The following is a 17298-nucleotide window of genomic DNA, read 5'->3' as shown; positions in this document are numbered from 1 at the left end:
AAGGAGGGATGTCTTCCTCTTTTATGCTGTAGCAGTACTGCATGCTTGGAGGAAACACAGTATGTCTGCCGACTCAGAGATTGTTCAGGTCACGTCAGTCGATCCAGAGTCTGTTCAGGTCACGTCTGCAGAGCCAGTGTTTCCAGACAAGATAGCCGCTGCCGAGCCGGTGTCTGTCCCTGTTCCTGAGCCGGAGTCATGCCGGCCGCCCAAAGGGTTATCTCCAATCTGGTCGTCTCCGCCGTGGCCGCCCGAGGGGTCGTCTCCGCCGTGGCCGCCCGAGGGGTCGTCTCTGCCTTGGCCGCCCGAGAGGTCGTCTCCGCCGTGGCCAGTCGAGGGGTCGTCTCCGCCCTGGCCACCCGATGGACTGTTTGGTCTGCTCTGGCCGCCTGCCATGCCTGCTTTTCCCTGGCCGCCCGATGGGTCGTCTGCTTTTCCCTTGCCGCCCGATGGACTGTCTGCTTCGCCCTGGCCGCCCGATGGACTGTCTGTTTAGCTCTGGCCACCCGACGGACTATCTGCTTCACCCTGGTCGCCGGCTAAAACCTGTTTCCGTTCCTTTCCATGGTCCTGGCCCTCCATCCCTCCCCCTGATCCTCCACCGTTCCACCTCCCTCCTGGACCTTTTTGTGGGGGGGATTTGTTTCTTGTCGTGGAGCGTCTGGTAGCCGCTCCATAGAGGGGGGGTTATGTCACAGTGTCGGTTTGTGTTTTCCCCTGGGTGTCCACTAGAGGTCTCTTTCCCTTCCTGTTACCATTTATTCTGGAACCGCAACTCCCATAATCCTTTGCTTGTTCCCATCACTCGTGATTGCACTCAGCTGTTCCCTACCACATTGTTAGTGTCTGTGTATAAATACCCTGTCTGTTTAAGTTCATGTCACAGAGTCATTGTTGTATGTCACGCTACACTTCTGAGGTCTGTTACCAGTCTGTTTCTTGTTTATTTTATGTATTTGTTATTGGACTGATTAAAATGGATTTCGACCCTTGCATGGATGACTACGATTCTGATTACTTGGATTTTGACCTTTGCATTGATGACGAATTGGATTGCCCTGATTATAATATTGCCATATTTGGATCCACCCATTCCTCAGTATTGACCCCTGACAACAATGAACTGCACTCTCCATGATGACGAGGAAGTATCAGCAAAGGATTAATTGATTTCCAGCCCTTGCATTAGCTTTACTACTAGATATATTTATGGAGATGAGAAATAAAAACCCTCCTTGTACAGCTATGATCAGCTGAAAAGTTGAGATGTTTTCATCTCGCCGAGGCATAGAAGTGCTTTCATGCCGAACCGCATGCACATCGAGACCTTCCATTATGAACTCGCTTACCGCGCACATTTGAAATAACGAATTTGCACACGCAAAAAACGCAATATTTGAACAGCCCCAAAATCAGGAATCGATAAGTGGAAATCGGAATGCGTGTGTCTTATCGAATCCCCGTTTTTTTTATTTGTTATCGGTTCTAAAATGGAAACGGTTCTCGATACCCAACCCTACATCCAGTGTAGGCAAATGTCAGCGTTAAGCGACTGAACACTAGTGGGCGGGACCTGTGATGCGATGATGTTTAACTATTCGTCGATGTCTTGCTCTGGAGGCAGTCATTTGCAAATGTCTTTGCCCATGTGACGTCACAGATCTCGCAATATCACGACGAGACGTTTTTTGGAGCTTGATTAAATAAATGCTTTGTTCATAATGAGGAGAACGTTTTAAACTATGAAACTTGCAGGATGATTTAATGGTATAAAGACCTCTTATATGTCAAAAGAAAAATGTCATGACGCCTTTAAAAGTTTGGGGTCAGTAAAATTTTTAAATGTTTTTTAAAGAAGTCTCTTATGCTCACCAAGGCTGCATTTATTGATCAAAAATACAGTAAAAATAGTGAAATATCATTAGAATTGACCCCCCCCCCCCCCCCCTGTTTTCTAGTTGAATACATTTTAAAGTGTAATTTATTCCTGTGATCAAAGTTGAATTTTCAGCATCATTACTCCGGTCTTCAGTGTCACATGATCCTTCAGAAATCATTCTGATATGATGATTTGCTGCTCAAGAAACATTTCTTATTATCATCAATGTTGTTTTTGCATATTTCTGTGGAGACATTTCTTTCATGATTCTTTGATGAATAGAACGTTTTGTAACATTATAAATTACATTACTGTCACTTTTGACCAATATAAAGCATCCTTTTGGAAAAAAAGTATTAATAAAACAAAAATAAAAATTCCAACCAACCCCAAACTTTTGAACGGTAGTGTAAACTGTCAACGACCCCAAATGCAAAGCCATAAACACTCACGGTTATAAATAAAATGCCTGGGATATTTGTAATGCAGATGTGTGACGTATATCACCTGGATATTTTCCCTCCTGTAGCTCTTCACGGTCACTGGAGACGGACTCAGCTCGTACTTCACGTTGGGAATCTTTGTCGGTGTGAAGCTGATCAAGAGGAAATTATTTGAGTAACAGAACGTTACTTTCATACGAAACTGGTAATGAAACTGGGTGTTTTAGTCACAGAAACGCACCCACCTATTACTGACACCCTGCAGTCCAAACTCAGATAAAATCTCCTTCATCACTATATAACAATGTGAGGAAGTAATGGATCAAGCTCAAATAAAAGTAAAACAGGTGATTGGTATTTAGGGGTCGATAACATTAAGTACCTGGCTGTCTCTCCGAGGGGTTTATCAATTTCATTATTTTCAAGTCATTAAATTCTTGCTCTTCATTTTTACCTCCAAACACATAAAACTGCAACCAAGAAGAAAGAAACTCACTTTAGATCTAAAAATACTGAAACACATTTCGCATCTGTTAAACATGGACCAGTGCTGTTTTTTTTTTGTTGTTGATGTAATTTTAACTGTAAAACCTGTTAATTGATTAACAGTAAGTGTAAAAAATATCTAACCTTACATTCTTCCCAATTCTAATTATACAGTAAAAAACTGTAAAATGGAACATTTTTAGTAAAAACAACTAATCTTACAATTTACAGTGAAAATTACATACTGTAACAAAATTGATTAACACTTTACAATAAGGTTTCATTTGTAAACATTAGTTAACTACATTAGTTAATATAAACTAAGAATGAAAAATACTGTACTTCAACAGCATTTATTCATTTTGGTTATTATTATTGTTAGTTTATGTATTAACTAATGTTAAAAAATGCTTGTAAAGTGTAAATTACTAAAACCAGCTCAAATTAAAAATTAAAACTGAAAATTTTAAAATAAAAGATATTTCAAAATATCAATAAATACTATAATAGTAATAAATATACGAAAGTAACACTGAAATGTACATTTCATGTCAAACATTTGGACACATCTAATCATCATGAGGTGCATCATGGGACGCTTTTTGAAGAAGGAACATATGCATTGAGCATTTCATTAAGCTTTTCCTTCAACTCATTCATTTTTAAAAAATGAAATGGAAATCAGTTAAGCAGAAGCCTTTAGATTCATAGTTTCTGTGATCCTGAGAAACAGTGTGAGTCGAGTGTTTACAGACTTTTGAATGGCAGTGTATGTAAAACAAACCCCCAGTAACACACACACTCACATACATGACTATGGACGATGAAAGCCGCGTGTCCATGACGTCTGGCGGGAGGGATGCCGACATACAGCGGGACTTTCCATTTCATCTTTGCTGGTGAAAGATGAAGAGTGTTACTGTGTGTTCATTCACTGGAAACTACTATGAGTTTTTTTGGTTTCTCAGTTTTGCTTCTCATCTTACCGATGCTTAATTTGTGAATTTCATTGCTGGATGATACCGCTCCGTCTGGATTAGTGATTGTTCCCCCAAATAAGTAAATATCCTGAAATAAAATAACAATAGTTTACTATTTGAAAAGTGTGACATGAAAAAAAAGTTCAAGCACCATTTTTACTTTTGCTCATACTTGAATTTTGTTAGAAATCTTTAAACACTGAGTATTAAACTGCAGTGTGCTATTCGTCCTGCATTTCAGAGTTTTTTTTCTCCTCATCAGGCACATTTATTTCCAAAAATGTACACCACTGATCAAAAGTTTGGGGTCAGTAAGATTTTTTTGAAAGAAGCCTCTTTTGCTCACCAAGGTTGCATTTATTTGATAAAAAATTCAATAAAAACCGTAAAATTTTGAAATATTACTACAATTTAAAATACATATTTTCTATTGTTATATATTTAAAAATATAATTTATTCCTGTGATCAAAGCTGGATTTTCACCATCATTACTCCAGTCTTCAGTGTCACATGATCCTTCAGAAATCATTCTAATATGCTACAAATCTTTTGTAAAATTATGAAAGTCTTTACAGTCACTTTAGAATCAATTTAATGTGTCCTTGCTGAATAAAATGATTATTTATATGTTTTAAATCGTACTGAAACCAAACTTTTGAACAGTAGCGTATAAATCTAGTCATGTACTCTACGGTACCTTGTCATGATGTGACGTAAAGGTTTGACCGGCACAAACAACAGGAGACTCTCCTTTTACCTGACACTGTTCCCACACCAGAGTCTCTATGGGAAAATACATAGTTTCTTACAGTCAGGCGAATTAGTCATACAACTGCAATCTTTTGGTACAAAACTATAACCCAGTATTCTCGTTGTTGTAAGGTAACTTTATTTGTACCCGTAGGTAGATTTGTTTTGCAGTGTCAGAGTTATCCACACACTTTAGAAACAAACAGACCTTAGACATTAGACAATAAATATAATAACAAAATAAAATAAATAACATTTCTGTGTCATCTGTGCATTTTGTTCCTCTGAATGATGGCTGCTGGAACAAAACTATTTTTATATTGCTTTGTTCTGCACTTTGGGACTATAAACCTTCGTCTAGAGGGAAGGAGCAGAAACGCACTGTGCAAAGTGTGGGAATCATCATCTAAAATCGAGCCAGTTATCCGCTGTACCTGTATTCAATGCATACATGTCTTTGAGTTGAGACCCATCCTCTGAACATCCACCAAACAAGAAGATCTGCTCTCCGACCACAGCAAACGAGTGATTATATCTACAGAACAAAAGAGGAAGAACACGATCAGATGGAAAGACAGCAGATGCTGGGCTTGAGTCTCAGGAATAGGAAAACCACAAAATGAATACAGCTGTTAAAACGGTAGTTTTAAACAGATGGCCCATGATTACAGCTTCATTTTCAACAATCATTCAGTCAGCTAAAGTTACAATACTCTTTTAGATGTTTTTTTTTGCACACAGTTGTAAAGTTAAATCTCATATTGAGTCAGATCACTAAATACCTTTCTGAAGGTGGAGATCCTGTAGTTTTAATAGGCATCCAATTCAACGACACTAAAATAAGTAAAGTATAAACATACAGTAAGTTGCTAACAGAACACTTCATCAAAATATAAAAAAAAATATTTCTCACAAATATTTCATGACTTTGATGATGCTTTTGGGGTTTTGGAACAACATAAGTGTGTATAAACAATGACAGAATTTTTATTTTTTTGCATTTAAAAAGAATTATGGAATCCTTAGTTACGGTAATGTGATCGATCGAATAAAAATTCAGGGTCACACTTTAGTTTAGGGTCCAATTCTTACTATTAACTAACTATTAACTATGACTTTTACCTCAATAAACTCCTTACTGCTATAACATTACTGCTTATAGTAAGTAAGGTAGTTGTTACATTTAAGTATTGGGTGGATTAAGGGATGTAGAATATGGTCATGCAGAATAAGGCATTAATATGTGCTTTATGTGTATTATGAAACAGCCAATATCTTAGTAATATGCATGCTAATAACCAACTAGTTCATAATGAGAACTGGACCCTAAACTAAAGTGTTACCAAACTCAGTTATTTCATATTAGCTAGAGATTCCCAACCTTTAACGACTTGTATAAACATAACCAACCACAAAACCATATGAAATAATCTTTATGATTTAAAATGATAAGAATGTGTGATGTGATTTTAAGAATATGTAAAATCATTATTTAAAAATGTCATTTTTAATATTACGAAACATCAGTCAATCAAGCATTTTTGTATTATAGAACTTCAAGAATTAGAAATAAAACATGACGTCATGTGAACAATATAAACAGAAGAATTATTATAACTGAATGGCTGCATGAGACATTTTAGGTCATTCAGTTTTTAAATTTGAACCATAAAGTCCTCCAAGATCACTATGTCATCAAAATGTGTATACGAATATTTAAAACACATTTTAATGTCTTACAATTCTGACATTTAACAAAGATAATTTGTATATGTTTTTGTTGTGTCTTTTATCTCGACCCTCTCTTATAAATTTTTTTTGAAAACTTTACATTGCTGAACACGATTAAAGTCGAAATTTACCCTATTTACTTTACTAGCACACATTACAAGTCTTGTGGTGAACAATTAATCCGTGCAAGTTAATACACAGAAAAAAATGAGTTTGTCGTGGTAATCTTCATTACTTCTCTGATGATGCAGTTTGAAGGCTATGGTTTTAATATCCTTAACCACTTCCCTCCAACCGTCAGTCTGCAATGAGCGAGGGATGGAGAGGGGGTGCGCTAAAGCAAAACCCCGCTCTCTATTCAATATAACGTTTCACTTGGAAATATGTCACAACACTAAAGTGAACTCGGTTGCAACTTCTGTTTCACAGGGATTTAATAATGGCGCCCAGTGTCTGAGATGGACAGGGATTGGTGAAGTCCTCACAGTACTGACCTGTGTTGAACATCATGAGATCTTCAGTCGGGACTCCACCCAAAATCCCTCCGTACACATAGATATTCTCTCCCAGAGCCGCTGCGCTGTGTCTCAGTGTCCGCAGAGACACGCCTGCAGTGAGCAGCTTCTCCCACGTCAACGTCACTGAGAATGACCAGACAGAACCTTAAGCATCCTAACAACAAAAGCTTTTCTTTTTCATCTAAAGTAGTCATATGCATTGACACTCACAGTAGTATGCACAATAATAAGAATGGTCTAGTGTCTTACCAATGTCAAAGGAATAGATGCCTGGGAGACACTCTTTAGCATCAGGATGTGAGGAGCCTCCAAACAAATAGAGTTTTCCTTTAACAACACTATGGGAAAATGGGAAAGCATGTTTTGATGATGTCAAAATGAAGTGTGTGTATATATATATATTAATATGCATGCTCCTCTTGATGGAAATAAATGTTGTGATGTAGTAATAATAATAATAATTGTTATTATTGTTTATAGCTATGTTTATACACTGCCCGGATAAAAAAAAAGTAGCTGTTGTTTGGATTAAAATAGGCAAATGCTTAAGAGTCTATGATTGGATCATTATTGCAGTGATTATTATGTTTCTGTCGTGTTATATGTTTGGTAACAGTTCTTCTAACCCTCATTGATGGAGTGTGTAGCTTTTCATTTCTTAAACAACCATGTATGAGACACATCATGGCCATATTCCAGGATGACAATTTCAAGATGCACCAGGCTCAGATTGTGAAAGAATGGTTGTTAGAATTGTCAATACAAGATCTTGACCAAATATGTATGCACCTCTTGATGGAAATAGCATCACAACATTTATTTCCATCAAGAGGCACATGTATGCAGTGTTGGGAAAGTTCACTTTCTACATGAACTAGTTCAATGTTCAGTTCACAAATTTTAAAATTTACTAGTTCAGTTCATAGTTCATACTTAAAAATTTTGAACTAGTTCATAGTTCTTTTTTTCCATATGTTGCGAGCTATTATTTTTCAAAATTATTGCCACAGCCCATACAGAACCACAGACGGCAATTATTTTATCGGGCAAAGTTTGCTCGGAAATGTAAGATTTTTCCCATCCTCGCCGACCGTGTCATAAAACTCGTTTAAATGATCATACGATCCTCTTTGCTGCTTTTTGTTTTGACAACGCATGCGGCGGTGCGACACTGGTGCTGGTGTTGCCAGATTGGGTGTTTTTCCGCTACATATTAAGGCCTGTTTACAGTGTGTTTTAGTCGGGTTTTTGCCTGGAAGGCTCTATAGAAATCTGGCACCCTATTGAACGAAGCTAAACTGAGAGCGTGCCGTTCACAGACACCAGAATGAACGAGTTCACGATAACGTTCATCAGGCAGTAATTCAGTACGTTCAGTTCTCGTTCGCCCAAAATATGAACGAGTTTATGAACTATCATTCAATGAACGCTTTCAGGCACAACACTGCATATATGCACATATATTTTTGGTCAAGATCTTGTATTGGCAATGCAAGTCCAGCACTCTGTAAAGTTTCCTCCAGCACATCCCAAAGACTCTCAATGAATTTAAGGACTGGACTCAGAGGAGACGATTCGTGAAAATTATCCTTCATGATCCTCACAACCATTCTTTCACAATCTGAGCCTGATGAATCTGGACATTGTCATCCTGGAATATGGCCATGATGTGTCTCATACATGGTTATTTAAGAAATGCAAAGCTACACACTCCATCAATGAGGGTTAGACAAACTGTTGCCATCATACAGTATAACATACTCGGTTACCTAACGTAACCTCGGTTCTCTTCGCGCCTTCACAGCGTCAAAGCCCGCCAATATGGGCGTGGCTTAGCGTATATAAGCAGGGTTCGTAGGCTGATTCTCTGGGTTTCATCGACTGAAGCGAAAAACGCACGTGGCGCAAGCACGGCAGGTTACGCAATACTCGTTCCCTCTTCTAGAGAGAACCGAGGTTACGTTAGGTAACCGAGCACGTTCTCTTACGAGAGGTTCTCTCGTATTGCGTAAGTATAGCTTACACTATGGGAACCCCTTGTCAACGCCGTGGGCGCCAGCATCCACATATTAGTCCCAGATTTTCGGGGAACCCAGATCAGCGGGAATAAGCGCATGTATATAAGCACTCACAGGGAATACAGAGCGGCGACGCCGGTCAATGTATAAGCATATAGCACATAACCTGATACAGTGCAGCTCAACCAGAAGAGCTAGTCATATGAGAGTAGTTTGCGCATGATAGTATCTGGGGAGAACCGACCCTCACTAAACACACAGTTTCGCCTGTAGGGCGGGAACTTCCAGATTATAGAATCTGACAAAGGTGGCAGGGGAAGCCCAGCCCGCCCACACATATGTCAGGAATGGAAATTCCACTGGACCATGCCCACGAAGAGGCCACGCCTCTGGTGGAATGAGCCCTGACGCCCCGGGGGCATTGCAGACCTTTTGCTGTATAGGCAGCTGCAATCGCGTCTATTATCCATCTGGATAGACTCTGTTTCGAGGCGGCGAGACCCTTGGTGCGCCCACCAAACGAAACAAAAAGCTGCTCAGAACGCCTGAAAGGGGCGGAGCGCGTAATGTAAGCTCTCAGCGCCCTGACCAGGCAGAGGAGATTAACATCTCTCTCACTATCGGATGCTGGCAGAGCCGATAGCGAAATGACCTGTGCTCTGAACGGAGTGCCAATCACTTTTGGAACATAGCCATGTCTAGGTTTGAGGATGACTTTTGAGTCATTCGGGCCAAACTCAAGACATGCGGCGCTAACAGACAGCGCGTGTAAGTCCCCCACACGTTTGACTGACGACAGAGCGATCAGTAAAACGGTTTAAGTCATAAGTACTTTAGATCCGCAGAGTCTAAAGGTTCAAAGGGGTATGCCTTCAGGGCCTCGAGGACCAAAGAAAGATCCCAAATGGGAACTGAAGGGGGGGCGCGGAGGATTCATCCTTCTGGCTCCTCTGAGGAAGCGGATGATGAGCTCGTTCCTGCCTATTGACTGGCCGTGCGTGGATTCTGAGAATGCTGCGACGGCTGCCACATAGACTTTGAGCGTGGAAGGGGACCTTCCCTTTTCCAACAGCTCTTGAAGGAAACTGAGCAACCGCGAAACCCCACTCTCCCGTGGGTCCAGATTTTTGTCAGCGCACCATTTAGAGAACACAGACCATTTGGACACGTAGAGCCATCTGGTAGAAGGAGCTCTAGACTTCGTGATTGTGTTCATTACTGAGTCTGGCAGGGCAACGGGTAACCGTTGGTCAACCATACGTGCAGAGACCAGCGCTCTGGATGGGGATGCCAGATCGAGCCACGAGCTTGGGAGAGGAGATATGCTCTCACCAGAATAGGCCACGGGGCTGTCTGTGACAGCCGCGTCAGCTCCGGGGACCAAGTCTGGTTCTCCCAACGCGGGGCTATGAGGAGCAATGATTGGTGCGTTTCCCTGATTCTCTTGATTACCTGTGGTAACAGAGAGACCGGAGTGAATGCATATAGAGGGCGGCGGGGCCAGGTTTGGGCCAGCGTGTCCTGGTTCTTTGAAAAGAACTTTGGGCAGTGAGCGTTGTCTTGTGACGCAAATAGGTCGACTTCCGCTTTGCCAAAAAGGCACCATAGCAAATGGACTGTTTGGGGTGCAGGGACCATTCCCCAGGGGGAACATTTTCCCTGGACAGTCTGTCTGGGCCGTCGTTCAGGTGGCCTGGCACGTGCGCCGCTCTCAGCGAGCGCAGATGGTGCTGAGGCCAAACGAGGAGACGTTCTGCCAGATTGCAGAGGTTTCTGGATCTGACACCGCCCTGACGGTTCACATAGGACACTACAGACATGTTGTCCGAGCGGACTAGAACATGGTGGTCCCGTATAAACGGGAGGAAACGCTTCAGCGCATTCTCGACCGCTATCATTTCCAGACAGTTTATATGGAATTTTCCCCAGTCTGACCATAGGCCAGAGACTGGTCTGCCTTCGAAGAGCGCGCCCCAACCCGAGTTGGACGCGTCTGTCGAGATGACCTTCCGGTATGAGACAGTCCCCATACTCACTCCCCACTGGTACCAGTCGCCGCTAACCAGGGCTGCAGAGCTGTAATGCAGCTCTGAGTCACTCTGATCGGGGCGCAGCCTGACTTCTCAGAAGTACCGCAGAGGCTGAAGCCATGTAGCGCAGCATCCTCTGGAATGTCTTCAGAGGTGCGGTGCTGTTCTTCTGGAAAGACGCGGCCAGTCGCTGAACACAGCGCGCAGAAAATAACGGCTGTAAAAGCCTGACTCGCTCAGAGAAGGCGGCACCGGTTCTATGGCCCTTTTGCACAGCAGCTTTGCTATTTCTGAGTGAAGTAGATGTGCTACTTCTGCATTCACTGTTGTCGCGGTCCATGCTCGAAAGCGAGGGGGAGGGCGAGCGAACTGTTACGCATAGCCCTGCTTTATTGTGCTTAGCACCCATTCTGATACCCCTGGAATCGCTTCCCATGCTTTTATATGTGCAGCTAGGTACAGAATGGCCTCCGGGTTCATGTTCGCCGCGCTGTGCGGGCTCGAGAAACTGGACCGGAGGAATGAGTACGGCGCATGCGCTCTCTGTGCTTGAATGGGGCGGCTCGCTGACAGCGATAGCAGGCTGTTTCATATACAGCGTCCCGATCGCTGTGAATGGGGAGCGCTTTATAATCACTTTGTGATGCGCGAGCAGCGCCATGGGTGGCGTGTATGTTAGTAAGCGTGGGCGCTCGTGAGCGGGCACGGGACTTACATTCATAACTTGACCGATATGAGGCTGCACTTTGTGACGCGCGTTTAACGCCGTGGGCGAAGTGCATGTAGTAAGTGTGAGCACTTGCAAGCGGGCACGAGACTTACGTTGATATTCTGACTCATATAAGGCTGCACTTCGTGGTGCGCGCGCGGCGCTGTGTGCGAAGTGCTTGTTAGTAAGCGTGAGCGCTTGCGAGCGGGCACGAGACTTACATCCACAACTTGATTGATATGAGTCTGCACTTTGTGATGCGCGTGACTTGGCCGTGTAATAGAGCGGGCAGATAGTAGATGTGGGCACGGACACGTGGGCACATCTCCTGCAGTTAACACTCGAGCGGCATTTGCCAGCTTTATGAGAGTGGGCTCTCTGGGTGACACAGGAAGTGCTGTGTTTGTGTGTAGGGGTGAGCACTGTGACGTGGGCACTTTTTCTACACTTAAAACAACACCGGCTTGAGCCGGATAACCAGACATTATGCTCTTTCTGAGATTTCTCTGGTTCGCCGTAAAAACGGTGGTTGTGTGCAGGCGGGCGGGTTGTGTTACCAACTCGTTGGCTGCTAAATGACTCACTGCAGTAGCCTGAGTTTTAATGACCGTGTGATAGAGCGCCGGAAATATGGCAGCTCGCTGAGGAGAGCCGCAGCTGCGAGAGCCGGGATCAAACACGGGTCTCTGGCGAGAACACACTCTTTCCTCATTTCGCCGGTGACGCATGCGCACGGGGCGCGTGGGAGGGTGTGTGCACTTTCTGTACGTAAGAAAGCTGGCCGCGATCTCAAAGAAGAGAGCTGCATAAAATTTTTATCCGCTGCGAGAGCCGGGATCGAACATGGGTCTCTGGCGCGAATCTGTGGGTTTCACCACTGAGCCACAGGGGGAAAGGACAACAGCTTCAGTTAGCACGAGCAAATAAAGAGAGCGTCATCACAGTTTCTGTGCGTCGTCTGTTTGCAGGCGTGCGTGTTATACAACAGGCTCATGCCGCAATATTGACATTACCAACCGCTCGAATTAAGAGGAGCTGAGAAATGTTTGAGAAATGGGGGATAGTCCAGCCTCGGCGGGACTAACACATTCTTTCCTCATTTCGCCGGGATGGGGTAGCTTTCTTGTAACGTAAAGAAAGCTAGCCGCGGTTAGAACAGCTGTCAGTGGCGCGTCCTCATCCATATCAAGCGCCTCGTCACCTGAGGCGGCTGCAGCGCGGGCGGGAGCCGGCGGCTGCGCGTTCGGGAGGGGGGGCGGAGAAGAAGAGATAGACGCTCGAGGGAGAGTCCGGCGAGCGCGTTGCAGTGGCCACCGGCTCCGGCGGTCTTTGAGAACGCGCTTCTTTGCGCGGTCCTGCAAAGGGAGAAGTGACTGCTTGAGGGTTGAACACTTCGAGCCGAGCCCGCAGGGTCTACATCGGAAGTGCCACCCTGGGCTCACAAACCCCCGAGAGGGCAAGAGCTGCCTGGCCCAGGCAGAGAGCGCAGACCACATGCGGTCTCTGTCGCTGAGCGGGGCTCTGCACGAGCCGCAGGAAGTGCGAGGCATCTTGAAAAAGACGCTCGCTGCTCTTTTAGACAGTAAGTTTTGCAAGAAAGGATATGCCGCCGGATAGCGTAGCTCGCACGGAGGGCTGAAGGTGGCGAAGACGGCCGGCTTCTTCAGGCGCTGTCCTAAGCTGGCTTGTCGCTTTCTTGACGGCGGCGGCTTCTCTCTAGATCCAGCGATGCAAGAGCTTCGCTAAAGAGATGAAAATCAGAGAATCAGCCTACGAACCCTGCTTATATACGCCAAGCCACGCCCATATTGGCGGGCTTTGACGCTGTGAAGGCGCTTGGACTTGACGTCACGTCGGGTTCAGTGATAGGCTGCTGCAGTTCCCGCAGGGCAGCCTATGAGCACGCTAGACAGCCTGCTCTAGGTCTGCTAGCTGCTGCACTGCGTTGACAATGGATACAAAAATGAAGGATCATTTTTTGGCTTCAAAATCTCGAAAAGATGAATCTTTCCCGTAGCGTAAGCTATACTTACGCAATACGAGAGAACCTCTCGTAAGAGAACTCAGTGCGCACTCAGTGTATATAACTATATCAGTGAAGTAATGTAGGGAATAGTAAATGAGGTATAGGGGAAGATTTCAAACACAGCCACAGTTTTTTAACAGTCACGTGTCTCCACCTACTAGTGTAACGATGCAAATAATACAGTCGTTATTTGAAGCGGCAAGTTTCTTTCAAAAGGTGATCTGTTCTATTTTGATACTGTAGACATCAGTGTTTATATCCGAACTATAAACTTTTATCCAAGTACTTCTTTGATAATTTGAATTATTTTAACACAGAAATGACAACGGCTCTCTCTGGCTCAGCTCTAACTCAAATCTAAATGTTCATTGTAATTGAACTTGTCCAAGGTTTAATAGACACAGGAGAATCACTGTCATTTGGAATAAGATCGTATGAGTGTTTAATTCGAGATCACAAACTTTTAGCGATTAACTGTGCAGCTCTAGTTATAATATTTCACAATATTACTGTTTTACTGTATTTTTGATCGATTAAATGCAGCCGTGGTGAGCAGAAGAGACATCTTTCAAAAACATTAAAAAAAAACTATAGTGTTTATATCATTACCATAGAGTGTGTCCTTCTCTTACTGTGGGAACATCACCTTTCTGGGGCATCAGCTCCCATGTTACTCCATTAGATGAAACTAAAACAGAAGAGAAAGTTAAAAGAATGAAAACTGTCATTAACAAAACCATTCATGCTTTAATAGCAAAATATTTCACCAAAAGTAGGCTACCTGTAATCATGTAAAAGTCATTAAGATATATTGGAGGATCATCCTAAGGACAGAAAAAAAGTTCTTATTGTTGCAAACGCATCAATTTTTTTAATGAACACTGAAATAAGTGCAGTTTTCAGCAGTTTATTAGATTCACACACCTCTGTGATCGCGCTCGATGCTCCTCCAAACAAGAAAGCAATATTTCCTGCTACAGTCATCGCATGGCCATATCTGTAAACAAGTGTAATGCTTATGGTGTGAGTCTTACAAATGACAGAGAAAAAAATGTAAGCAGAACTTACCTTGGGCTTGGTGGGACCCCTGCAATTTCTTTGTCAACCCAATGTCCACTTGCTAAAGCCATTTTAGCATTGGTCAAGTTTTCTGACACCTAATTGTGAAAACCAATAGGGAATGTATCATGTGCAAAATGTTTTACTGTCCCATTGGGAAAAAACATTCACACACAGGCAAACTCTCTCTGGCAGCTGGTAAGATGAGGATACCGGTTGCTTAGTGACTCAAATAAACAAACTTTACCAGGTCATGATAATGGATCTGGTGCCACAGACGCCCGAGGGAGACATTTTACTTAATTGAGGCAAACCATGAACATGATTAAGCCTTAAGACTGCTTCAGTCAAAAGTATTAATATTACATGTATCAACTTAAATAGCCTGTATTCTAGAGATAAAGCAAAATACTACAAAATCACTCATGCAAGCTTATGGTGTTTATCACATTTTTAAATACAAAATAACTTAAAGAAATATTTTTATTTATAAAATAATATTTTTTATAGTTTTTGTATTTTATAATATAAATTATTATTATTGTTTAATCCAATATTCAGCTTAGCTTTCTTTATTTTGCTTCCTGTTTTTCTAATTTAATGTACAATTGTACTATTTCAGGTTAGTTTAAATTTAAAAATGCACATAAAAAATAGGGATGGCTCGATACCGATACTGGCATCGGGGATCGGGTCGATACTGTCCTCATATACTCGTACTCGTACTCATAAAAATTCGCCGATACCACGCCCCGATACCACGTACATTTTGCGAAACGAAACTGGCCGCCGCGAGTGCTTTGTCGAGGTGAACTGAGGCATAGGGACGTGCACTCCCAACGCAAAAGAGTGCGGCGCGGCACTAGATCTGATGGCCGAGTGCGAGCGTGGGCGGTACTAATGCACTCACTCTGTGTGTGCGGGTTCGGGAAAATAAAACGATTCGCGGGACTCCCGCAAACTAGAAATATCTATGAATACAACATATTAAAACTAATAGATTTTCATTCATCTGTTGCAGAAAAGCAAGAAGAACAACTAAAACAAAATAGAAACAATTTACAGGCCAGAGTTTCTATTCATAACATGTTTGCAGCGTTGAGCGATGTAGCCAATCACAGACATGTGTGTTGATTTCTTGAACGCAATGGCTAATCAGAAGCATTTAAGATAGACTCCCCTCACTGCTCAAAACTTTTTTGTTCAGTGCTGAATTCTGTATGCTGGCAAATCCTCTAATTATAACAAACAAAGTGTGGATATTATGAAAGATTCATTGTGCAGTCAGCGTCATTGATAATAACAGATGTGTGAGATCGCGATGAACTGTCAGCTTTTTAGGAATTAGACTATTAAGGGAGCGCACTTTGGGCGCATTCAGTCATGTCAGACCATGCACGCAGTAACTGCTTGCTTTTATGTTAAATTAACAGTGGTTTGTGTGTTAATACATTTATTATTTTACTCATTATTATTTATTTTTAGACTTGTTAAAACAAGCAGAGAAGAAAATAAAAACAGTCTTCTAACCTGTGTTCTAAAATAGTGTTCTGTCTTCTTTTCTGGGAGCCTATAGTTACTTTTGCGGTAGAAATATCGGTACCGGTACTCGATATCGGCAAGTACACAAATGTAAATACTCGTACTCGTATCGGTTTGAAAAAAAATGGTATCGGGCCATCCCTAATAAAAAACATTTCACTATGCACAATCTGAGTGTATAAGTAGGGCCAAATTACATAATGAAATAATTTAATAAATGTTGACATATTTATATAAAATATATATTTAAAATAATAATAATAAAAAAATTGTAAATAGTGGGCGGGTGGACGGATGGATGGAAATGACAGATGGACAGATGAAAGGATGGACAGATGAAAGAGGGATATATAGATAGACAGACAGACAGAAGGACGGACAGAGAGATGGATGAGTAGAACGATACAGTAGATAATGATAGATAGAACGATAGATAGATAGATAGATAGATAGATAGATAGAAGGATGAGGCGAACGATACAGTAGATAACGATAGATAGAACGATAGATACATAGATAGATAGACAGGATGAGTAGAACGATACAGTAGATAACGATAGATAGAACGATAGATAGATAGATAGATATAATATAGATAGATAGACTGACAGACAGTGAGATGGGTGTAAGTATAGATGAATGTATCAACTATCTTCAGACTAACCATGATTCTAACATCTAAACCTTACTTCCCCTTTTAGGCCTAACATTCTAACAAATTGAAACACAATATACTAAAATATCAAAAATATACTGTCTGCATTGCCATGCCATATTGAGTAATCAACTAAACTCTTAACTCTTTTCTTTGCTTTTTGATGATTTGAGATAATTTTGCTTATACCAATAACAGAGGGTAAAAAGGTGGGGACTTGCTTTACCAAATGAACCAATCATATTTATAGAAAGTGATATGTTAGTCACGATGACCTTATTGGTTGTGTCTGTCTTTATCCTATAAAACCTGATGCATTCTACTTTTTGGGTGAGATTCTATGAGAATTGCTCGAGAACTCTCCCGGCCGTGATTAAAGCATTTAAAAGACATTTGCTGAAGTCTGTCTGTTTATTATTGCTGCGCAGCAAGTTAGAGTAAGGAGACCCAGAAAAACTAACGTTGACTGTA

At 42.1% G+C, this 17298-nt stretch overlaps 1 protein-coding gene across 1 annotated transcript in view; it reads right to left on the bottom strand.

Annotated features, from left to right (window-relative positions):
• LOC143750590 (uncharacterized) overlaps positions 1-17298 on the bottom strand; it is a 31683-nt gene that overhangs the window by 4759 nt on the left and 9626 nt on the right. The window contains exons 2-15 of the mRNA XM_077243745.1: positions 14640-14728; positions 14496-14568; positions 14353-14395; positions 14181-14259; positions 7038-7126; positions 6765-6911; positions 5322-5373; positions 4974-5074; positions 4487-4572; positions 3795-3876; positions 3619-3704; positions 2705-2792; positions 2568-2616; positions 2387-2474 (exon numbers count right to left, since the gene is read on the bottom strand). Coding sequence (XP_077099860.1) covers positions 2387-2474; positions 2568-2616; positions 2705-2792; positions 3619-3704; positions 3795-3876; positions 4487-4572; positions 4974-5074; positions 5322-5373; positions 6765-6911; positions 7038-7126; positions 14181-14259; positions 14353-14395; positions 14496-14568; positions 14640-14728 — 1152 coding nt within the window. The remainder of the gene's footprint in view (positions 1-2386; positions 2475-2567; positions 2617-2704; positions 2793-3618; positions 3705-3794; positions 3877-4486; positions 4573-4973; positions 5075-5321; positions 5374-6764; positions 6912-7037; positions 7127-14180; positions 14260-14352; positions 14396-14495; positions 14569-14639; positions 14729-17298) is intronic.

The sequence above is a fragment of the Siphateles boraxobius genome, unplaced genomic scaffold (assembly GCF_051911475.1).
Source record: "Siphateles boraxobius isolate OS27281-9 unplaced genomic scaffold, OSU_SipBor_1 25, whole genome shotgun sequence".
NCBI classification, from domain to species: domain Eukaryota; kingdom Metazoa; phylum Chordata; class Actinopteri; order Cypriniformes; family Leuciscidae; genus Siphateles; species Siphateles boraxobius.
This window is presented reverse-complemented; position numbering and strand designations above follow the sequence as displayed.